General features: G+C 36.4%; 1 protein-coding gene across 1 annotated transcript in view; it reads left to right on the top strand.

The window, feature by feature from the left end:
- The window catches only part of ATP9B (ATPase phospholipid transporting 9B (putative)), a 159,960-nt gene that overhangs the window by 141,357 nt on the left and 2,050 nt on the right, over nucleotides 1-16,553 (top strand). The window contains exons 17-28 of the mRNA XM_071736298.1: nucleotides 161-253; nucleotides 1,397-1,480; nucleotides 2,031-2,201; nucleotides 3,610-3,708; nucleotides 5,756-5,845; nucleotides 6,295-6,439; nucleotides 6,773-6,837; nucleotides 7,292-7,447; nucleotides 7,599-7,663; nucleotides 8,841-8,949; nucleotides 11,915-11,972; nucleotides 12,650-12,853. Coding sequence (XP_071592399.1) covers nucleotides 161-253; nucleotides 1,397-1,480; nucleotides 2,031-2,201; nucleotides 3,610-3,708; nucleotides 5,756-5,845; nucleotides 6,295-6,439; nucleotides 6,773-6,837; nucleotides 7,292-7,447; nucleotides 7,599-7,663; nucleotides 8,841-8,949; nucleotides 11,915-11,972; nucleotides 12,650-12,853 — 1,339 coding nt within the window. The remainder of the gene's footprint in view (nucleotides 1-160; nucleotides 254-1,396; nucleotides 1,481-2,030; nucleotides 2,202-3,609; nucleotides 3,709-5,755; nucleotides 5,846-6,294; nucleotides 6,440-6,772; nucleotides 6,838-7,291; nucleotides 7,448-7,598; nucleotides 7,664-8,840; nucleotides 8,950-11,914; nucleotides 11,973-12,649; nucleotides 12,854-16,553) is intronic.

Below are 16,553 nucleotides of genomic sequence, written 5' to 3'. Positions count from 1 at the left end.
AATAAAACCTATCCACCTCTTAGCAAGGTACATTTTCTTTTATAAATTATATTACTCTGATTAATCCACTGTCAAAAGACAATTAGATCATTGGTACATAGTTGTTTTTAATGTATAAACAGTTGCTTCTTTCCCTCTCTGTTTCTTTTTAAAAATTTAGGATGAATCTTCAGGAGAAATTACATTTTACATGAAGGGTGCAGATGTTGCAATGTCCACTATTGTACAGTACAATGATTGGTTAGAAGAAGAGGTAAGGAAATAAAAATGTATTAAAATTACAATGTTGTAAAAACTAAAAAATTTACATCAAAATATCAGGTGTTATCGGCATAGGTTTAAAAGAGAACCTGACCCAATCCAGTAATGAGTTTTGCAGTTCAGTAACATATTATACTAAATGGGTTTTAAGGGGTTAGAATTATTCCAGTTCTTGAAAAATGCACAGGAAATGCAAAGCTGAGTTGCCATGGCAGAACATGTTCCTGCTTGAAACAAGGAAGTTTTTTCCCATTGTCTGAGAAATATTTCTTCTGAGAATATTTCTTCTGAGAAATACTCTGCTATAAACTTACTTATGCTAAAATGCCCTTGCTTTATCAAATTATTAAGAAATTATTATGAATTACAAAGTTTTATAAAGGTTGCAGCCAAATTGAGTTTTTTGCCACTTCTATTAAACTTAGTGTAAAATAGCTAGTGACTGAATTTAAAAACTGATTAACTTTTTTCACTGTGCAGCTGTAGTAGGTACCAGCAATCATCTTATTTTGACCCTACATACAGACAATATGTTAATACAATGATTACACCATGTATGTTCATAATGGTATTGGCAATATGAATCAATACCTGCTGCAGGGCAGTTTGATTTATTCAGGGACATGAATAAATTAAACTCCCTCAAGACCTAGCAAAATGTCATAAAAATTACTTTTGGCGATAATGATGCACAATTAATTTTAAAATACTTGTTTAATTTATTGAGCTTTATGAGGTCAAATCAATAAATGTTTTGCATTGGACAGTCTTGTTTTTCATGCTATTCCATGGCTATTCTTAATATCTAAATCTTTTTCTGAAAAAGAAAATGTAGCTCTTTTACATTCCAAAAAAGAAATAATTTTAATTTATTTTAAAGGTTCAGCCTAGAAAAAGATTGTACTTAAGCTAGGATTGGAAAGCTAGTTGGCTTACCGGTAGCATACCCCTTCATTTGGGGGATTTGAAGTATAATTGGTTTTTATTCTGTTTGTGGCTTCTCCAAAAAAACCCAATTAATAGTCTGAAGAAATATCAGAAGTTATGGTACAGATATCCTCTGTTAGCAAACAGTCTGAAATGTGTACATACAGTCGAATAATTGCATCACTATTTTGTGGTTTGGTCTGTTCAGTGTGGTAACATGGCACGAGAAGGACTGCGTACCCTGGTTGTTGCCAAAAAATCACTGACTGAAGAACAGTATCAAGATTTCGAGGTATGAAGAGACACAGGGATCTTGTTGCCTCACTGTATTTAGTTACTTCAAGGGCGAATACATCTCTTTATTACATTAAAGTGCCAAAAGAAGATTATTCATATTTAAAATAGCAATAGTTGAGGTATGGCACACAATGTATTCTAAATTTTGTCGTTCATTAGTTCTGCAGTCATACATAGGATACTGTTTTGCTTTATGAATGTGACTAGACAGCATTTTCCCAGAAGCTAGTATAATGTTAATTCTGTAGCTTCAGTGTGACCTGAAAAATCTATTTATTCTCAAAAATAAAGGCAATTCCTGCTTGGATACTGTGATGCCTAATTCTTAATAGTTCTTCAGAGGCATTCCTTTGAAGTGGTTTGTCAGCAAAAACATGTATAACATTGGGTGTAAAGAAAACTTTGCTCTTGTAATCTTGTTGTTCGTAAAGATATTTAAAGACAAATAGTTTGACTGATGAATCCATGTTGTATCTTATTAATAACTGAATGTGAATTTTATGAGTCATACAAAACTCACAAAAAGTGGTTTTGTGTTTGTGCAGAGTCGATATAACCAAGCAAAATTAAGCATACATGATAGAAACCTGAAGGTTGCTGCTGTTGTAGAGAGTTTGGAGCGAGAAATGGAATTGCTGTGCCTCACTGGAGTAGAAGATCAGCTCCAAGCAGATGTTAGACCAACTCTAGAGATGCTAAGAAATGCTGGAATAAAGGTACTAAACTAATGCTTGACTTCAAGTCATGTTAAAGGGACAATGTCAAAAGCTTTACACAAGAGTTAGTGCTGTTTTTTTTATAGGCAGGCTATGCTAGACAGCTGTCAATTGCACATTTAGAAGTAATACATTTATCTGACAGTGTTTGAAGTAAAGATATGAGCAATATCTGAGAGGAGTGAGCGAGATTGGATACATATATAAAGCAGAGTGTCAAAATCTGCACCGAAAAGGTATGTTGACTTTGCATTGGTTAAACTAAATCAGGTACAATGGCTTTTATCAGTTTGACAAGGAGAGTAAGTTATTTTGCTTTGCAGAAAGCATGGAAACTCTCCCTTTATGTGAGAAAGGTGTGGGAACACATGGAACTCTACCCTGGGACACTTGAGAATTTATTGGTTAGAATTAGTGGACAGACCAAGTGGACAGTGTTATAATGAGTGTCTGCTGTAAACTGCCTGATCAAGAAGTAGAAGAGGCCTTCTTCAGACAACTTGAAGAAGCCTGTCATTTCCATGTGCTGATCCTTGTGCTGGACTTCAACCAGCTTGATATGTGCTGGAAGGGCAGCACAGGAGATCACGGGCAAACCAGGTCATAAAATTATAAATTATTCAGTTACTGATGAGAAGACATGGGTCTTCCCTTCATTCACTGACCCATACAGACACCAGTGAAAAGGATCTTACCTGAGATGTACAGGTAAAGAGGGAAGACAGAGACTTACTGTTAAATAAAATTAAAACTTGTTAACTTGGTTACTATCCAGGGGTAACTCCTGCTGCTTTGGTCATTCTTCCTGAGTGGAGTGATCTGTTTGGTATAGAGCTAATGGTAATTCATCCAGATACCATTCACCTTTCTTGGTGTTAAGAGTGAGAAGTGCCTCAGTCTTAAGATTGCAACCTTAAAGTTTAATGCCTTCATCCCAGTTCTGCATGGTCAGTGCGCAGGATCTCTCTGGCATGTTGGAACTGTAGCTCTTCCTCCAGGATACATCCTCTCCTTGCTTGGCTGCTTCTTTCTGATAAATGCTCACTAGGGTCACAGACTGTTGGTTTGCATCATTTTACTGACAAGTGTAGTTTGTCTGTTGTAGTTATCTACATCCTCATTCTTTTGATCATGGCAGTATCAGCACCATAGGGAAGGGCTTAACTGTTTTCCCTGCTGTTCCAGTGAACTTCCCCAAGGTTTCACCTTGCCTTCATGTAAATTGAGACACAGTTCTGTTTTGTGTATTGTTTTAGTAAAAACTGCATTATTTTTCATTGAAAATGCATGCATCAGTATCTTTTCCCTGGTAATCTATTTCCAAAGGGTAATAGAAAAAGGTTGGAGATAGATTTCATTAAATTGTCTGTTTATGTCCAATGGAATAAACGTTTCTGTTATTTTGCAGATATGGATGTTAACGGGAGATAAACTGGAGACAGCAACTTGCATTGCAAAAAGCTCTCACTTAGTGTCTAGGACTCAAGATATTCATATTTTCAGACCTGTAAGTATAGTTCCAAATTTTTTATTGGTTCATCAGAGAACAGATAGTGACAGTGTTGCTTTATTTGATTAGTAGTTGGCTGCTTGCTGAAAATTTGTGGGTTATTGTACTGAGTGTCACAATAACAGAGAGCAGTCAAGAGAATAGTGCTTAGCTGGTTACTCAAGGGTGTAGAATTACAAAGCATTGTATCTGTTTAAGGAGTTCGTTTCTAGATTTGTTGAAATGCTACAAAAATGTTTGTAGCCATTTTCGGGTGACCAAGGTTCAGCTTGTGTTTTACACCCTTCATTTACACAGCTGCCATAGTAAGGTACCTCTGAATAATGATGGACAGAGGTCTATGTTAGGTGCTGAGCAAGTAGGTAAAAGTGTCCAGGAATTTAGGCTACCTGACTGTGATTCATTCTTCATCTTGTTTTTTCATTAATGGAGCTCTTTAGACTCAAACAGAATTAATCTTGAATTTAACTATGAGGCCAACATCTTCTATATAAACATAGTTCAAATCTGTATGAGAAAATTTGTTTGTTTGTTTTTTTTATATATCTTGAAATGTACTAGTATCTTATTAACAGACTGCTTAAGATAATTGTTAGAAAGCTAAACTGAGTATCTTTTTCTATGCATTTTGGTTATATTTGCATAACCTCAACTCTACGTAAGCCAAACAAAAACAGTTTTTCCAGGCCTTGATTGATTCAGTGTGATCAGACTTAATATATCTGTGTTTATTCTAAATGAGCCTCTTCCACCTACAGAAATAATTGTATGAATACAATTTACATGTTAATGTAATTTCTTCTGAAGCATCAGAATGGCAAATTAGGTCCTGGAGACTACTATTTGCAATTAAATTATTAATGCTTCCGATAAAACTTCAGATCAATTTTTTTTGACCTTTCCATTTTGTGACACCACAAATTAAGTCTTCCCAAAAAAAACCTATTTATTTGAGTCATTTTTTTTGTTTTCATTACCTCAACTAGTAATAAGAGATCAGCATAAAAAAACTATGTTAACTTAGAGTACTCAAAGTTTTAAATTAGTTAGAAAATGGATTTATACAGAATTATTTCTGTGGCTGTATTTGTTGCAAAAAGTAACTACTAGATTAATATAAGAAAATACCAAGCACTGTGATACTTGTAGTTTAGTTACAAAGCAGTAAAAAAAAAAAATTACTTACTACATTAGCTCACCCCAAAATTGTGTATTTTTAAGCATGCTTACTTTTTATTCTTAGAAGTTTTAACTACTTTTTTTTGTAATGCATTTAACTGAGATATTATTCTAGAGATATTTACAAATTGAAAAAAATACCTCTCAGGTGAAAAGTAGCACCAAGAGGGCAATTACCGCTCATCAGCAGTGCTCCAGATCCTGATATTTTTTAATCTGTGTAATGCCAAAAGATTTTAATGGGCCAGTACAGCCCAGGGTTCCTAACAGTTGCCAGACAAGGATCTTTCTCTATACATGTGTAATTGTGGGAATGAGGAAAAAATATTAGAACTGGGGCATGTGTATGGCTTTTCCTGTTTGCAGGTGCTTTTTAATTTAACTCAAATTTTATTTCTTAGAAGGAGACTGAGGAGTAGAGGGAAAAGATCTTTTGTCTGTATCTCTTCAGTGTTCAGTGTTGTTAAGGAAGTTATTTAATCAAAGTGCTAACAGAGCCAAAATTACAAGTGTAATCAGTTTGTTTTTCATTCTGTGCTTGGAACTTTATCTTACATGATAGCTCTAAAATACAGTGATCTTTTACTAGGGGAGGGAAAAAAATGCCAGTTTCCTCATAATCTGGTTATAATTTAAATTTTTCATGTTTTCATTTAAACTGACTACATAGATTTTCCTTGTTTGAGGACTTTTTCACTCCATAAGATTCGAGGCTTGTAGTCACATCCTATGGGTGTTGGGCTTGCACTGGGATAAAACACTTGTTGAAGAACCAAGGCCATCTGGGTATGAGTACTCAAGACCTTAGGTACTTAGGCAGGTCTTTTAAAGAATATGAGTCTTTTAATTAAGTGTTTTATTGAAGGTTTCCACTCGAGGAGAGGCTCACTTAGAACTAAACGCGTTTAGGAGGAAGCATGACTGTGCCTTGGTGATATCTGGGGACTCACTTGAGGTAAGAACTTGATTTTTGTGAAATTTCATTTATCTATATTCTTATGTTAAAAAGCAAAATATCAGTGTCTTCGTGCTCTTAAACTTTTTTCCAGTATTTGCCCATACTTTAAGTTGCTCTTAGAGATACTTCTGTTTTTCACTCAGCACTAATTAGGAAAATGTATGTTCTAGATGGCTCTCATGTTTCATGTATGGCAACAGAACAGAATTTGTATGCAGTGTCTATTAGTATTGTCTCTTTACCCAAAGTAAAGCTCTCTAAATGAAATAGAATACAAGTTTAAAATAATAAGGTCACAGGCAGGAGAATGTGGCTTTCTTTCCCTCCAAGATGGATGTTTTTCAAACAAAATAAAATAAAATAAATCTTTAGACTGTATTTTTGTGTTAGACTGCCTGCAGTAATATGTAATTGTAAGTAAATGTGAATGTATTTTTTTTCCTTAGGTTTGTCTAAAGTATTATGAGCATGAATTTGTAGAGCTGGCCTGTCAGTGTCCTGCTGTCGTGTGCTGCCGATGTTCTCCCACCCAGAAAGCCCACATTGTGAAACTGCTACAGCACCACACTGGGAAACGCACCTGTGCAATAGGTAGCTGGTGGCATGGTTTTCATTTGCAGTAGCTAAAATCTGTAATAAACTTAAGCAGTAGAGGGCAGCAATGAGAAATAGTTGGGGAAAAAAAAAATTAAAAAATTTATTCATCAACAGCCAGGTATTATGTAGCTGTAGCAGAAAATGCCATTCCATAATACTGTTGTGGTTATCTTCTTCATTACACAGGAGTGTCTTAATTGCTGAAGTACTTAATCATAATCCATAGCTAAATTGTAGGAATTTAAAGGTATAGATGAGGCTTCTAAAGTATTATAAGGCCAGGAGAGTAAAACCTTAAGAACTGAATATTGCAGTGACATTTTCCAGGTGATGGAGGAAATGATGTCAGCATGATCCAAGCAGCAGACTGTGGCATTGGAATTGAAGGCAAGGTAATGTTAACACTTTGATTGTCAAGTATGTACCACATGGTAGTATAGTAACATGAGATTAGAAGTTTTATTCTTAAACAGTAGTGAACTTGATAATTTTTAGTTAAAGTATGCTGTAACATGAAAAAAATGCTTGGTCTTTGAACCAGTATTTTTTTTGCTTCTATGTCCTCTGCTTTATCTTTTTCAATAAAAGAAGCAAGAAAACCAGAAAATACTACGGTTACTGCTGTGTAGTATTTACCTGAAAGAAGCAGGATAGGCAATCAAACTTGTCACAGCAACTGTGCCTTAGAATATGCACAAAAAATTTCCTTTTTGTCTTTTATCAGGGTTGATTTGTAAAGCAGCAGCAAACTTGACTTTTAAATTGAATTATCTTAAATTTCAGAATTCTAAGTGGTTTCTAAATTCTAAAACATTTCATATCTGAAATATATTTATTTTGCTCTAGGAAGGAAAACAAGCTTCCCTAGCAGCTGACTTTTCTATCACACAGTTCAAGCACATAGGTAGGCTGCTGATGGTACATGGTCGAAACAGTTACAAAAGATCTGCATCACTTGGTCAATTTGTCATGCACCGTGGCCTTATTATATCAACTATGCAGGTATTTAAAACTTTCTTTTCTGGATATTTAAAAACACTGTCTGAGATGTCACAAAATCTTAATCAACCAGTGTTGTTTGATTTTTTTTTCTTTATTGTAATGGTTTGTACATAGAATTATATGAAATGTATATAATTTTTGCTTTTTGTAGGCTGTATTTTCATCAGTCTTCTATTTTGCATCTGTTCCTTTGTACCAAGGATTCCTAATGGTAGGGTAAGTCAAAGCCATTGGTTACAATATCTGGTAATAAATATAGCAAACTAACTCATTAAATAACATGATTTGGTTGGTGGCTGCCACATATTTCATACATTTATCATTGGTTTGCTACCAAAACCTGGAATAAGGCTACAAACAAGAGCCAAACTAGGCTGAATATGTACTATTATGAGGGAGGAAGCCTCATTATCAGCTCTCTAAAGAGAGTGATCTATAGCCTTTGAAGATACCATATAAGCTTTTTTACATAAGGGATGTAAAGAACAGAAGAAATCCCCTAGACCAGTTTCTGATGTTACACTGATTGCTGTACAGGCCTTAGTGAGAATCAGAGATTTTTCTGTTAAAAACAGATGGCCATGAAATTTCCTGTAAGAGTGCACTAACCAAGTCTTTGTCGTAGATTTCCTTTCAGGTGAATATATGCAGGTTTAGGAGCACCTTGGTCTTGTGGCAGAAGCTGCTTTAGTAATGTGATTCCCCCAGTCATACAACTGAAGGATATTCATGTTTGTCCCCACTGTCACTGTCCCCTTCTGTCACACTAGCTTCTTTTTATACTCATTTTAAACAATTTCAATCAATAGTAACTTAAATCATAGTAAAATCAAAGTGTGATTACACCAGACTCTCTAGAGCCAAGCAATAGCCCTCTCCAAAATGTTTGTAAATAGTTAGTTGTGCTGGGTTCTAGGAAGGTAAATACTACAGTATGTATCTGGCATGTGCATATCAAAATCCAAAGCCACTTAGAAAGCTTTTAAGGGTTCTGTTCATCTACTTACCTGTACCATGATGTGCAGTGCTTGTTCTTCTATTTTCATGCCATTATCTGTGCATGAAGTTAAATGTTAGGTCTTTAAACTGGTTGTCCAAGTGGAAGTGTACAGTGAGTATAGTAAGAGGTGATAAGCTTGGGTGATATATATAGAATAAATAAATGTATTTACTTATTTTGAGTGTACAAAAGCTCTTTAACTTCTCATGACTGGCAGCTCTCAGAAGCACACGAGCAGGCTGCATGTATAAAGCTGTATTGGTAAGCTGTCTTATTACTTGGTAGAACCACCAGCGTAATTCCACTTAGATAAAAAGAATAATTGAACTCAGTAAACCAGTTTAAAATCGTACAATAAAAATGTGCCAGCTTGTGTGCTTTCTTTTTATCTAGGTATGCAACCATATATACTATGTTTCCAGTCTTCTCTCTTGTATTGGATCAGGATGTGAAGCCAGAAATGGCATTGCTGTATCCAGAACTTTATAAGGATCTCACAAAGGTAGGAATGTCCTCATGAACAAATATGATATGAACGAATGCTGGAATCTCCGGTGTGCAAGACTGGGAATTCTTCCAAACATTTTCTTAAGATATTCAATGCAAGACAGTTTTATTAACACATTTGTTAAGGCACCAGTGGTTGAACTGAGATAATTCAGACATGAAAGTACATTGATGTAAAAGTTGCTTTTAGACTGACCTCACCATCTTTGATCAGAAGTTACTTATGCTTATTTTTTCAAAGCTTCTTTTTCCTTTTTAACTTTCCTTTATAATTTATAGATTTTTTTTCCCCAAAGCCCCCAGAAATTACTACTGACCTCCAAAAGCTTTCTTCACGTAACAGATATTGATGACTGATGTATCTTAACTAAAACACCTGTAGATACTGCTTTCTGTGTATTTGCACATACCAGCAAACAGTGAAAGCTTATACTTTCTTTAATTGCAAAAGCGAAACAAATCTTAAAATTCTGTTTTCATAAATTTTTTGAAAACTGCTTCTGCTTCATCTTAAACAGCCAGCTAGAAAAGATATGATCTAAGGCAGATAGTATTTTTAGGGTTATTATATTCTTGGAAAATGTGTCAACAAGTTCAAAAGCAGACTATACAAAAAAATTTGGACTGAGGCTCCAAAATTATCAGAGCCTTGTTAGTTGTACTACATTAGCTATTAGCTAAGTTACTCTGAGTGAATTTTTCCTGTCTCTTGGAGATGTTGATTCCCTCGCTCTCCTTCTCAGAATATTTAAAGTTTCTTTTTGAGATTGCAGCCTATGTCTAATCTCAAAAAAGTGCATGGCCTTACACCTTCTAAAAGCAGTTGTAAGTGTCCCTGTGGAAACCTGTTGGTAGAATGGATCTTGGTGGAAGAATCTTATTTCCTAAGACAAGCAGAAGTTAACCTGTAGTCAGAAACTGCCCAGAATGGATAGATGAATACAGGCTAAGTTTTCATGTAGGCTTAATTGAGCTGCAGAATCACTGGCTTTCCCAGCTTATGTTGCACTTGTATTAGTATTACGTAAGTAGAACCCAAATAATTATCTTCAGAAAAAAAAAAGAAAAAGAGAGAACGTGGAGAAACTGGAGCGTACCGTTCAGTGCATTTTGAGGGGCAGATGGTGATCAGTGAATAGTTAGGGATGAGTACAAAGAATTATTTATGTGGTACCTCCAAGTTCAGTGTTACAAGGTATGATTATTGTATTTATTACAAAATTTATGTTCATGCTGCCTTAATCATGACACTATGAAGCCTACATATTTCTGCGCATCATTTTTCAAATATGGACTGTAAACACAATTCCCTACCAATGTTACTCAGTTTCTATTACTTTAATGAATGTTGATGTGGACTATATTTGTATTCCTAGAATTTGTTTTCAGTAGTATGCTAGATGAGAATGCTTTTTAAATTTTAAAAAGGATAAGTTATATTGGCACAAGTCATTGACACACTCTTCTTCTGGTGCAAGAAGAAAATCAGCAATGTTTAGAGAGATTAGTGTGGTCACATAGCCTAGAGGACACTGAATCAGCATTAATGTTACTGTGGTTCCTATGGAGTTATGGCTAGAAAAGCTGATGAAAATTTGAAATAATTTACAAGAGAGTTCTCTGATTTCATATGAAAATGATTGACAGCCTATTGTGCAGCATTCCCTAAGGAGTGACTTAACCCATTCTCATTACATAAAGGTGAGCCTAACTCAAGTTCATTGTTATTTCACATATCTCAGTAACTGGAATTTAAGGTGGGAGCAGTGTCCAGTACTAAAGAAAAAATGAGTAGGCACTCATAGGAGAGTAAAAATCTAATGTCCTTGAATAAATCAAACTGCCCTGCAGCAGATATTGATTCATATTGCCAGTACCATTATGAACATATGTAATGTAATCATTGTTTGTATGTAGGGCCAAAATAAGATGATTGCTGGTACCTACTACAGCCACACAGTGAAAAAAGTTAATCAGTTTTGAAATTCAGTCACTAGCTATTTTACATTAAGTTTAATATAAGTGGCAAAAAACTATTTCAGTTTGGCTGCAACTCTTATAAAAAGCAAGGAAGCAAAAAATATTTTTCCTGTATGTTCAGCCTGTCACCAACATTCTAGGCTATATATAGAATTATGAAAAAAACATCTTTAGCATCTTGCCATGAACTGCATCTGTCCCAGAAAATGTTTAGCCTATACTGAAGTAATGGTGTAAATTCATCACTTCCTACCTCAATGAACTGCTTTTTTGGTAAAGTGATGATTCTTCCCTGTTCTGTTTTATGCCAAAATGGCTGCTTTGTTTGCTATTTTATCCTTTTAAATGCATAGCCTTTCAACTCTGCAGTTCTGATGTGTTTCATCGGCGCAGTCACAGAATGCAACTTAGATGCACATATAAAGCATTTATTATTTGATTTATGCATGTTTCAATTTGTAACATTCACAATCACAAGAAAATTTAAAATTAATTTGGTAATTGCAGCTTAATGAAAAATGTGTTTATTCTATGAATGCAAATAGTCTATCCAGCGTTTAAAGGGATTAATGATAGAATTTTGCTTGAGGTTTTGGTCACTAGGTACACACTCCTGTTTTTCTTGTAGCTACATTTTACAAAATTGACATTAAAATATTTTAAATAAGAAATAAACTAATTTTTAAATAAAGAAATAAAGTAATGACAGTAAATTGTCATTATCCACCTGAAAACCAGCCCAAGCATTGAAAAGGCCTTAGCTGTCCTGCCCCCAAACTTAGACTTTATGTGATCTCTATACAAGTTTGCAATGGAGAATCATGAAAACTAGTAAAAGCCTTTTAGCCCATATCACTTCAAAGACTGCTTATTTTACTTGTAAAATGTGTCTCTAGTAATTAACTATTAAAATTATATGATCTGAGTAGATTTTTTTTTTTTAAAGTTGTGTTTCACTGTCCTCTCATTGTTTCCTTTAGGGAAGATCTTTGTCATTTAAGACCTTCCTCATCTGGGTTTTAATCAGTATTTACCAAGGTAAGAGAGAGTAGTAATTGTAGTGAACTGAGAAATTTTTGTCTACTATTAGCAATATTGTTTTTCAGCTGCAGGTTGAATTCCGAAAGTTTAATATTTCAGCAGCAGTTATGCATATTGCTTTCTGTTTATCTCGTAAATCAATACTCCTGTAATGTGCCAGGCCTGTTCAAAACACAGTATGGACTGGTATTATTATTGATGCATGTTGCCTAAGAAAAGACATATTTTTAATTAAATGCTAATCCAGAAAAAAATTTAATAAGTGCCTATCACATTTCATATATTTGCACACAGTAGTTTTCTTTCATGGGATGACAGAAGTACTGTTGAAGAAATCTGAATTATGTAATCAGTTAAAAGTAATTAGACTTTCAACAGTATCTCATTAGTTTGTAGCACTTCACAAAATGAGTTTATCAGCTATATCACACCCAAAGGTGTTTAATTTTGTAATAGTCTTATTTCTGTACAGCTCTATTCTGGTCGGTACAAGTATTGTACGAAGTACAGTAAGATACTACTTCTGGTCTCTTAGAAAGATGGTGTTGCCCTATAAAAGAAATTGTCTATTATGAAAACTTGCCCAATAATCAAATGTTCAGTGTGCATTATAAAAGCTGGCACAATGGAATTTTGGTGCTGAGTGTATTGTTAATTTTGTTTGCCTTTCCTAGGTGGTATTCTGATGTATGGAGCCCTGTTGCTTTTTGAATCTGAATTTGTACATGTTGTTGCCATTTCTTTCACTGCCCTCATCTTGACTGAGCTCTTGATGGTTGCACTGACCATACGAACATGGCACTGGTTAATGGTGGTGGCTGAATTCCTCAGTCTTGGCTGCTATGTGGCCTCTCTTGCATTTCTAAATGAATACTTTGGTGAGTAGTAGTAGAAGTTTTTTAGCAAAGAACTGTGCTTTATATTTTTAATATTTTTTCTCTTTTTTATTAAGAAAATAAAATGTGATGCTATGTTTTGTGAAATACAGCTTTCTCCAGAAGAAATACAGCTGAGTTGAAATTAGGCTTAATTAATGCTAAGTCAAAATATTCTCTTACCTTTTTCTCCTAGAGTATGATAGTCTTTTCTTCGTGTTAGTATGACTTGTGTAGGTGATAAGCATTACTCAAACCACAGAAGCTTTTCCCATTCTTGATCTTATCTTGACAGTCCAAACTGCATACCTTAAATCAAATTTGAGATTTACACTGTTGAAATATATGTGATTTCAGGATCTTTCACTGAGTTGGTGAATTACTTTGTTTACCAGACTAAGTGGACGTCATTAGGGCTAACACACAAGCTTTGCTAGAAGTATTGCTAGAGAATGCAGCAGAGGGCAGTGTGTGTGTGTGTGTATATATGCATACACTTTATATAAGAATAATTGTTTCATAATTACACGAGGCTTATATTAAAATTGCTTTACTTCAAATGTCTGTATGTCTTAAGGTTCTGATTGTTCGTAGTTCACAAGATGAAAACAGATCTTATCTGCAAATCTTAGCAGTCAAGGATCTGAGTATCAAAATAATACATACTTTTTATATAAAACTATCCTTAGTAAAAACAACTATCTCAGTCTTAGTAGGATTTTACAAATGTAACTTTTACAAAAATATATATAATTTTGACTGTACCTCACAAAAAGTAGAATCTTGCTCTTTCTCTCCCTTTTCCAGAGGCTGATGAGTAAGGAGTTGCCCTTATTAAACTGTCATTTCTCAGAGCAGAATTAAATGTTATGTTGTAGAATCATAGAATGGCTAGGGTTGGAAGGGACCTTACAGATCATTTACCTCCACTCCCCCTGCCATGGACAGTGACACCTCCCACTAGATCAGGCAGCTCAAGGCCCCATCCAGCCTGGCCTTGAACACTACCAGCCCGCTGATCATTTTTCTGGGTTTCCTCCAAACATGTCCTTCTTCCAGAGCTGGACACAGCACTCCAGGTGGGGTCTCAAAAGAGCAGAGTAAGGATGGGAGAATCGCCTCCCTCGACCTGCTGTCTGTGCTTCTTGTGATGCAGCCCAGGACCCAGCTGTCTTTCTGGGCTGCAAGTGCATGCTAATGGCTCATGTTAAGTTTCTGGTCCACCATTAGCCCCAAGTCCTTCTCCTCAGGGCTGCCCACAATCCTTTCTTCTCCCAGCCCCTATTCATGCATGGCATTGCCTCAACCCAGGTGTAGAACCTTGCACTTGGCTTTGTTGAACTTAATGCAGTTTGCAAAAGCCCACTTTTTGAGCCTGTGAAGGTCCCTCTGGATGGCATCCCTTCCCTCTAGCATGTTGACTTCTCCACACAATTTGTGTCATCAGCAAACTTGCTGAGGGTGCATTTGATTCCACTGTCCATGTCACCAAGATCTTAAACAGCAGTGGTCTAAGTACCAGCCCTTGAGGAACACCACTCATCACACATCTCTATTTGGACACTGAGCCTCTGATCACAACTCTTTAGGTGCTACCATCCAGCCAGTTCCTTATCCAGTGAGTGTCCATCCATCAAATCCATATTGTTCCAGTTTAGAGACCAGAATGTGGTGCAGGCCAATGTTGAAGGCTTTGCACTGGTCCAGGTAGATGATGTCTGTTTCTCTGCCTTAGTCCACTAAAGCTGTGACCCCATCATAAGAGGCCAACAAATTAGTCAGGTAGGACTTGCCCTTAGTGAAACCATGTTGGCTATCACCAATCACCTCTTTGTTCACCAGTCACCAATCCCCATGCTTTAGCAGAGCCCAAGGCAGGATCTGCTCCATGATCTTGCCAGTCACAGAGGTGAGACTGTTCTATAATTCCCTGTGTCTTCTCTTTTTCCCTTTTTGAAAATGTTGGTCGTGTTTCCCCTTTTCCAGTCAGCAGGTACTTCACCAGACTGCCATGACTTTTCAAATATGATGTACAGCAGCTTAGCAGCTTCATCTACCATCTACCTCAGGAGCCGATGGACTTGTTCACCTTCAGGCTCTTTAGGTGGTCTTGAACCTGCTCTTCGTCTACAGTGTAGGGATCTTCCTTTTCCCAGTCCCTGCGTTTGGCTTCTATAACATGGAGGCTGTGACCAGAGTCCTTGTCAGTGAATACAGAGGCAAAGTTGTCACTGACTGCCCCACCCTTCTCTACATCTTGAGTGATGTGATGATCTACAGCTCTCCTGTTTCCTTCTGGAGTGGATCCACATTTTCCCTAGTCTTCCTCTTATCATTGACATACCTATAGAAATTTTTCTTGTTGCCCTTAATCCCCCTTACCACATCAAACTCTCCTGTGCTTTTGCCTTCTTAACCTAATCTCTTGCTTCTCTGACTACCTCTCTGTGCTTCTCCCAGAATTACACCTGCACTTCTCCCAGGATAATCTGTCCTTGCTTACATCCTCTGTAAACTTTGGTTTAACTCCAGGAGTTCTTTGCTAATCCACTCCAGCTTCCTGGCATTCCTTCCTGACTTCCTCTTCATTGGGACACATTGGTCCTGGGTATTCAGGAGGTGATCCTTGAAGATGGTCCAGCTTCCTGGGCTCCCTTCCCATCTAGATCTTTGTTCTATTCTACCCTACCAAGCAGATCCTTGAAGAGACCAAAAGTCTGCCCTTTTAAAATCAAGTGTCATCAGCTTACTTTGCACTTTTCTTGATGCCCTAAGGATCTTGACTTCTTCAGTGTTACTGTCACTGCAGCCTAGTCTCTCATTGAGTTTTACGTCACTCACCAGCCCATCACTGTTGATGAGAACAAGGTCCAGCAAAGCACCTTTTTTGGTTTCTCTACCATTTGGAGGAGGAAGTTGTCATCAATGCACTCAAGGAACTGGTGCTTTGCTTTGTGGTGTTGTTTTGCTCATAGTCCTCCTTTCACTCTCTCATGTGACAGGTCTTCGACACTATGGTAAAGTCTTTATATTATATAATTATATTTTTAGTCAGTAAATGCTTAGCTCCCTGTCCCAGGTGTTCTTCTACTTTCCGGATTTCTCAGGATTCAAATCTTAATGTAGAAGCAAACTGCTGGGCTTGGTACTTGTACTGCACACTGTTTCAGGTTTGTCAGGGTACCTTTTTCTGACACTGATGCACAGATTCCTTAAGAGAGATTACAGGGTTGATTCCTGGATCTCCACAGTCAGATTACAAATGAAAGGAACAAGCCAAAGCTGATACAGGTACTAGCTCTTTAATCCAAACTTCCAGGAACTTCATGAAGCAAAACTTGATGCTTCACTTTTGTAAATTCAGTATTGGTGGAGAGCCAGTCCTTCCACCCTTCATTAGGTGTTCTTCAGTGAGAAACACCTTCCAGTGGTGTTCACAGATGTATAAAAACTGCAGGGACTTTGTTTCTTGCAGACCCTTCTGTCAAGGGGAGTGCTTCACTATCGTCATGTATTTGCTGGACAGGTCCAAGCAACTTATTAAGTAAAAGTCTGAATGGCTTCTTGCATTCTGAGGACTTAGCTTCTGTGTTTTTCATCATTAAGGGTACTAAAAAGGCTACAGTTTCATGGGCTTTTGTAAAGATATTTTTTACTGTGTGTTACTAATTAATCTGAGAAAATGCTTTTCAGTCTCACTTCT

The sequence above is a fragment of the Heliangelus exortis genome, chromosome 2 (genome assembly GCF_036169615.1).
Source record: "Heliangelus exortis chromosome 2, bHelExo1.hap1, whole genome shotgun sequence".
Taxonomy (NCBI): domain Eukaryota; kingdom Metazoa; phylum Chordata; class Aves; order Apodiformes; family Trochilidae; genus Heliangelus; species Heliangelus exortis.
The sequence above is the reverse complement of the archived record's forward strand: the minus strand, read 5'-3'. Positions and strand labels throughout refer to the sequence as shown.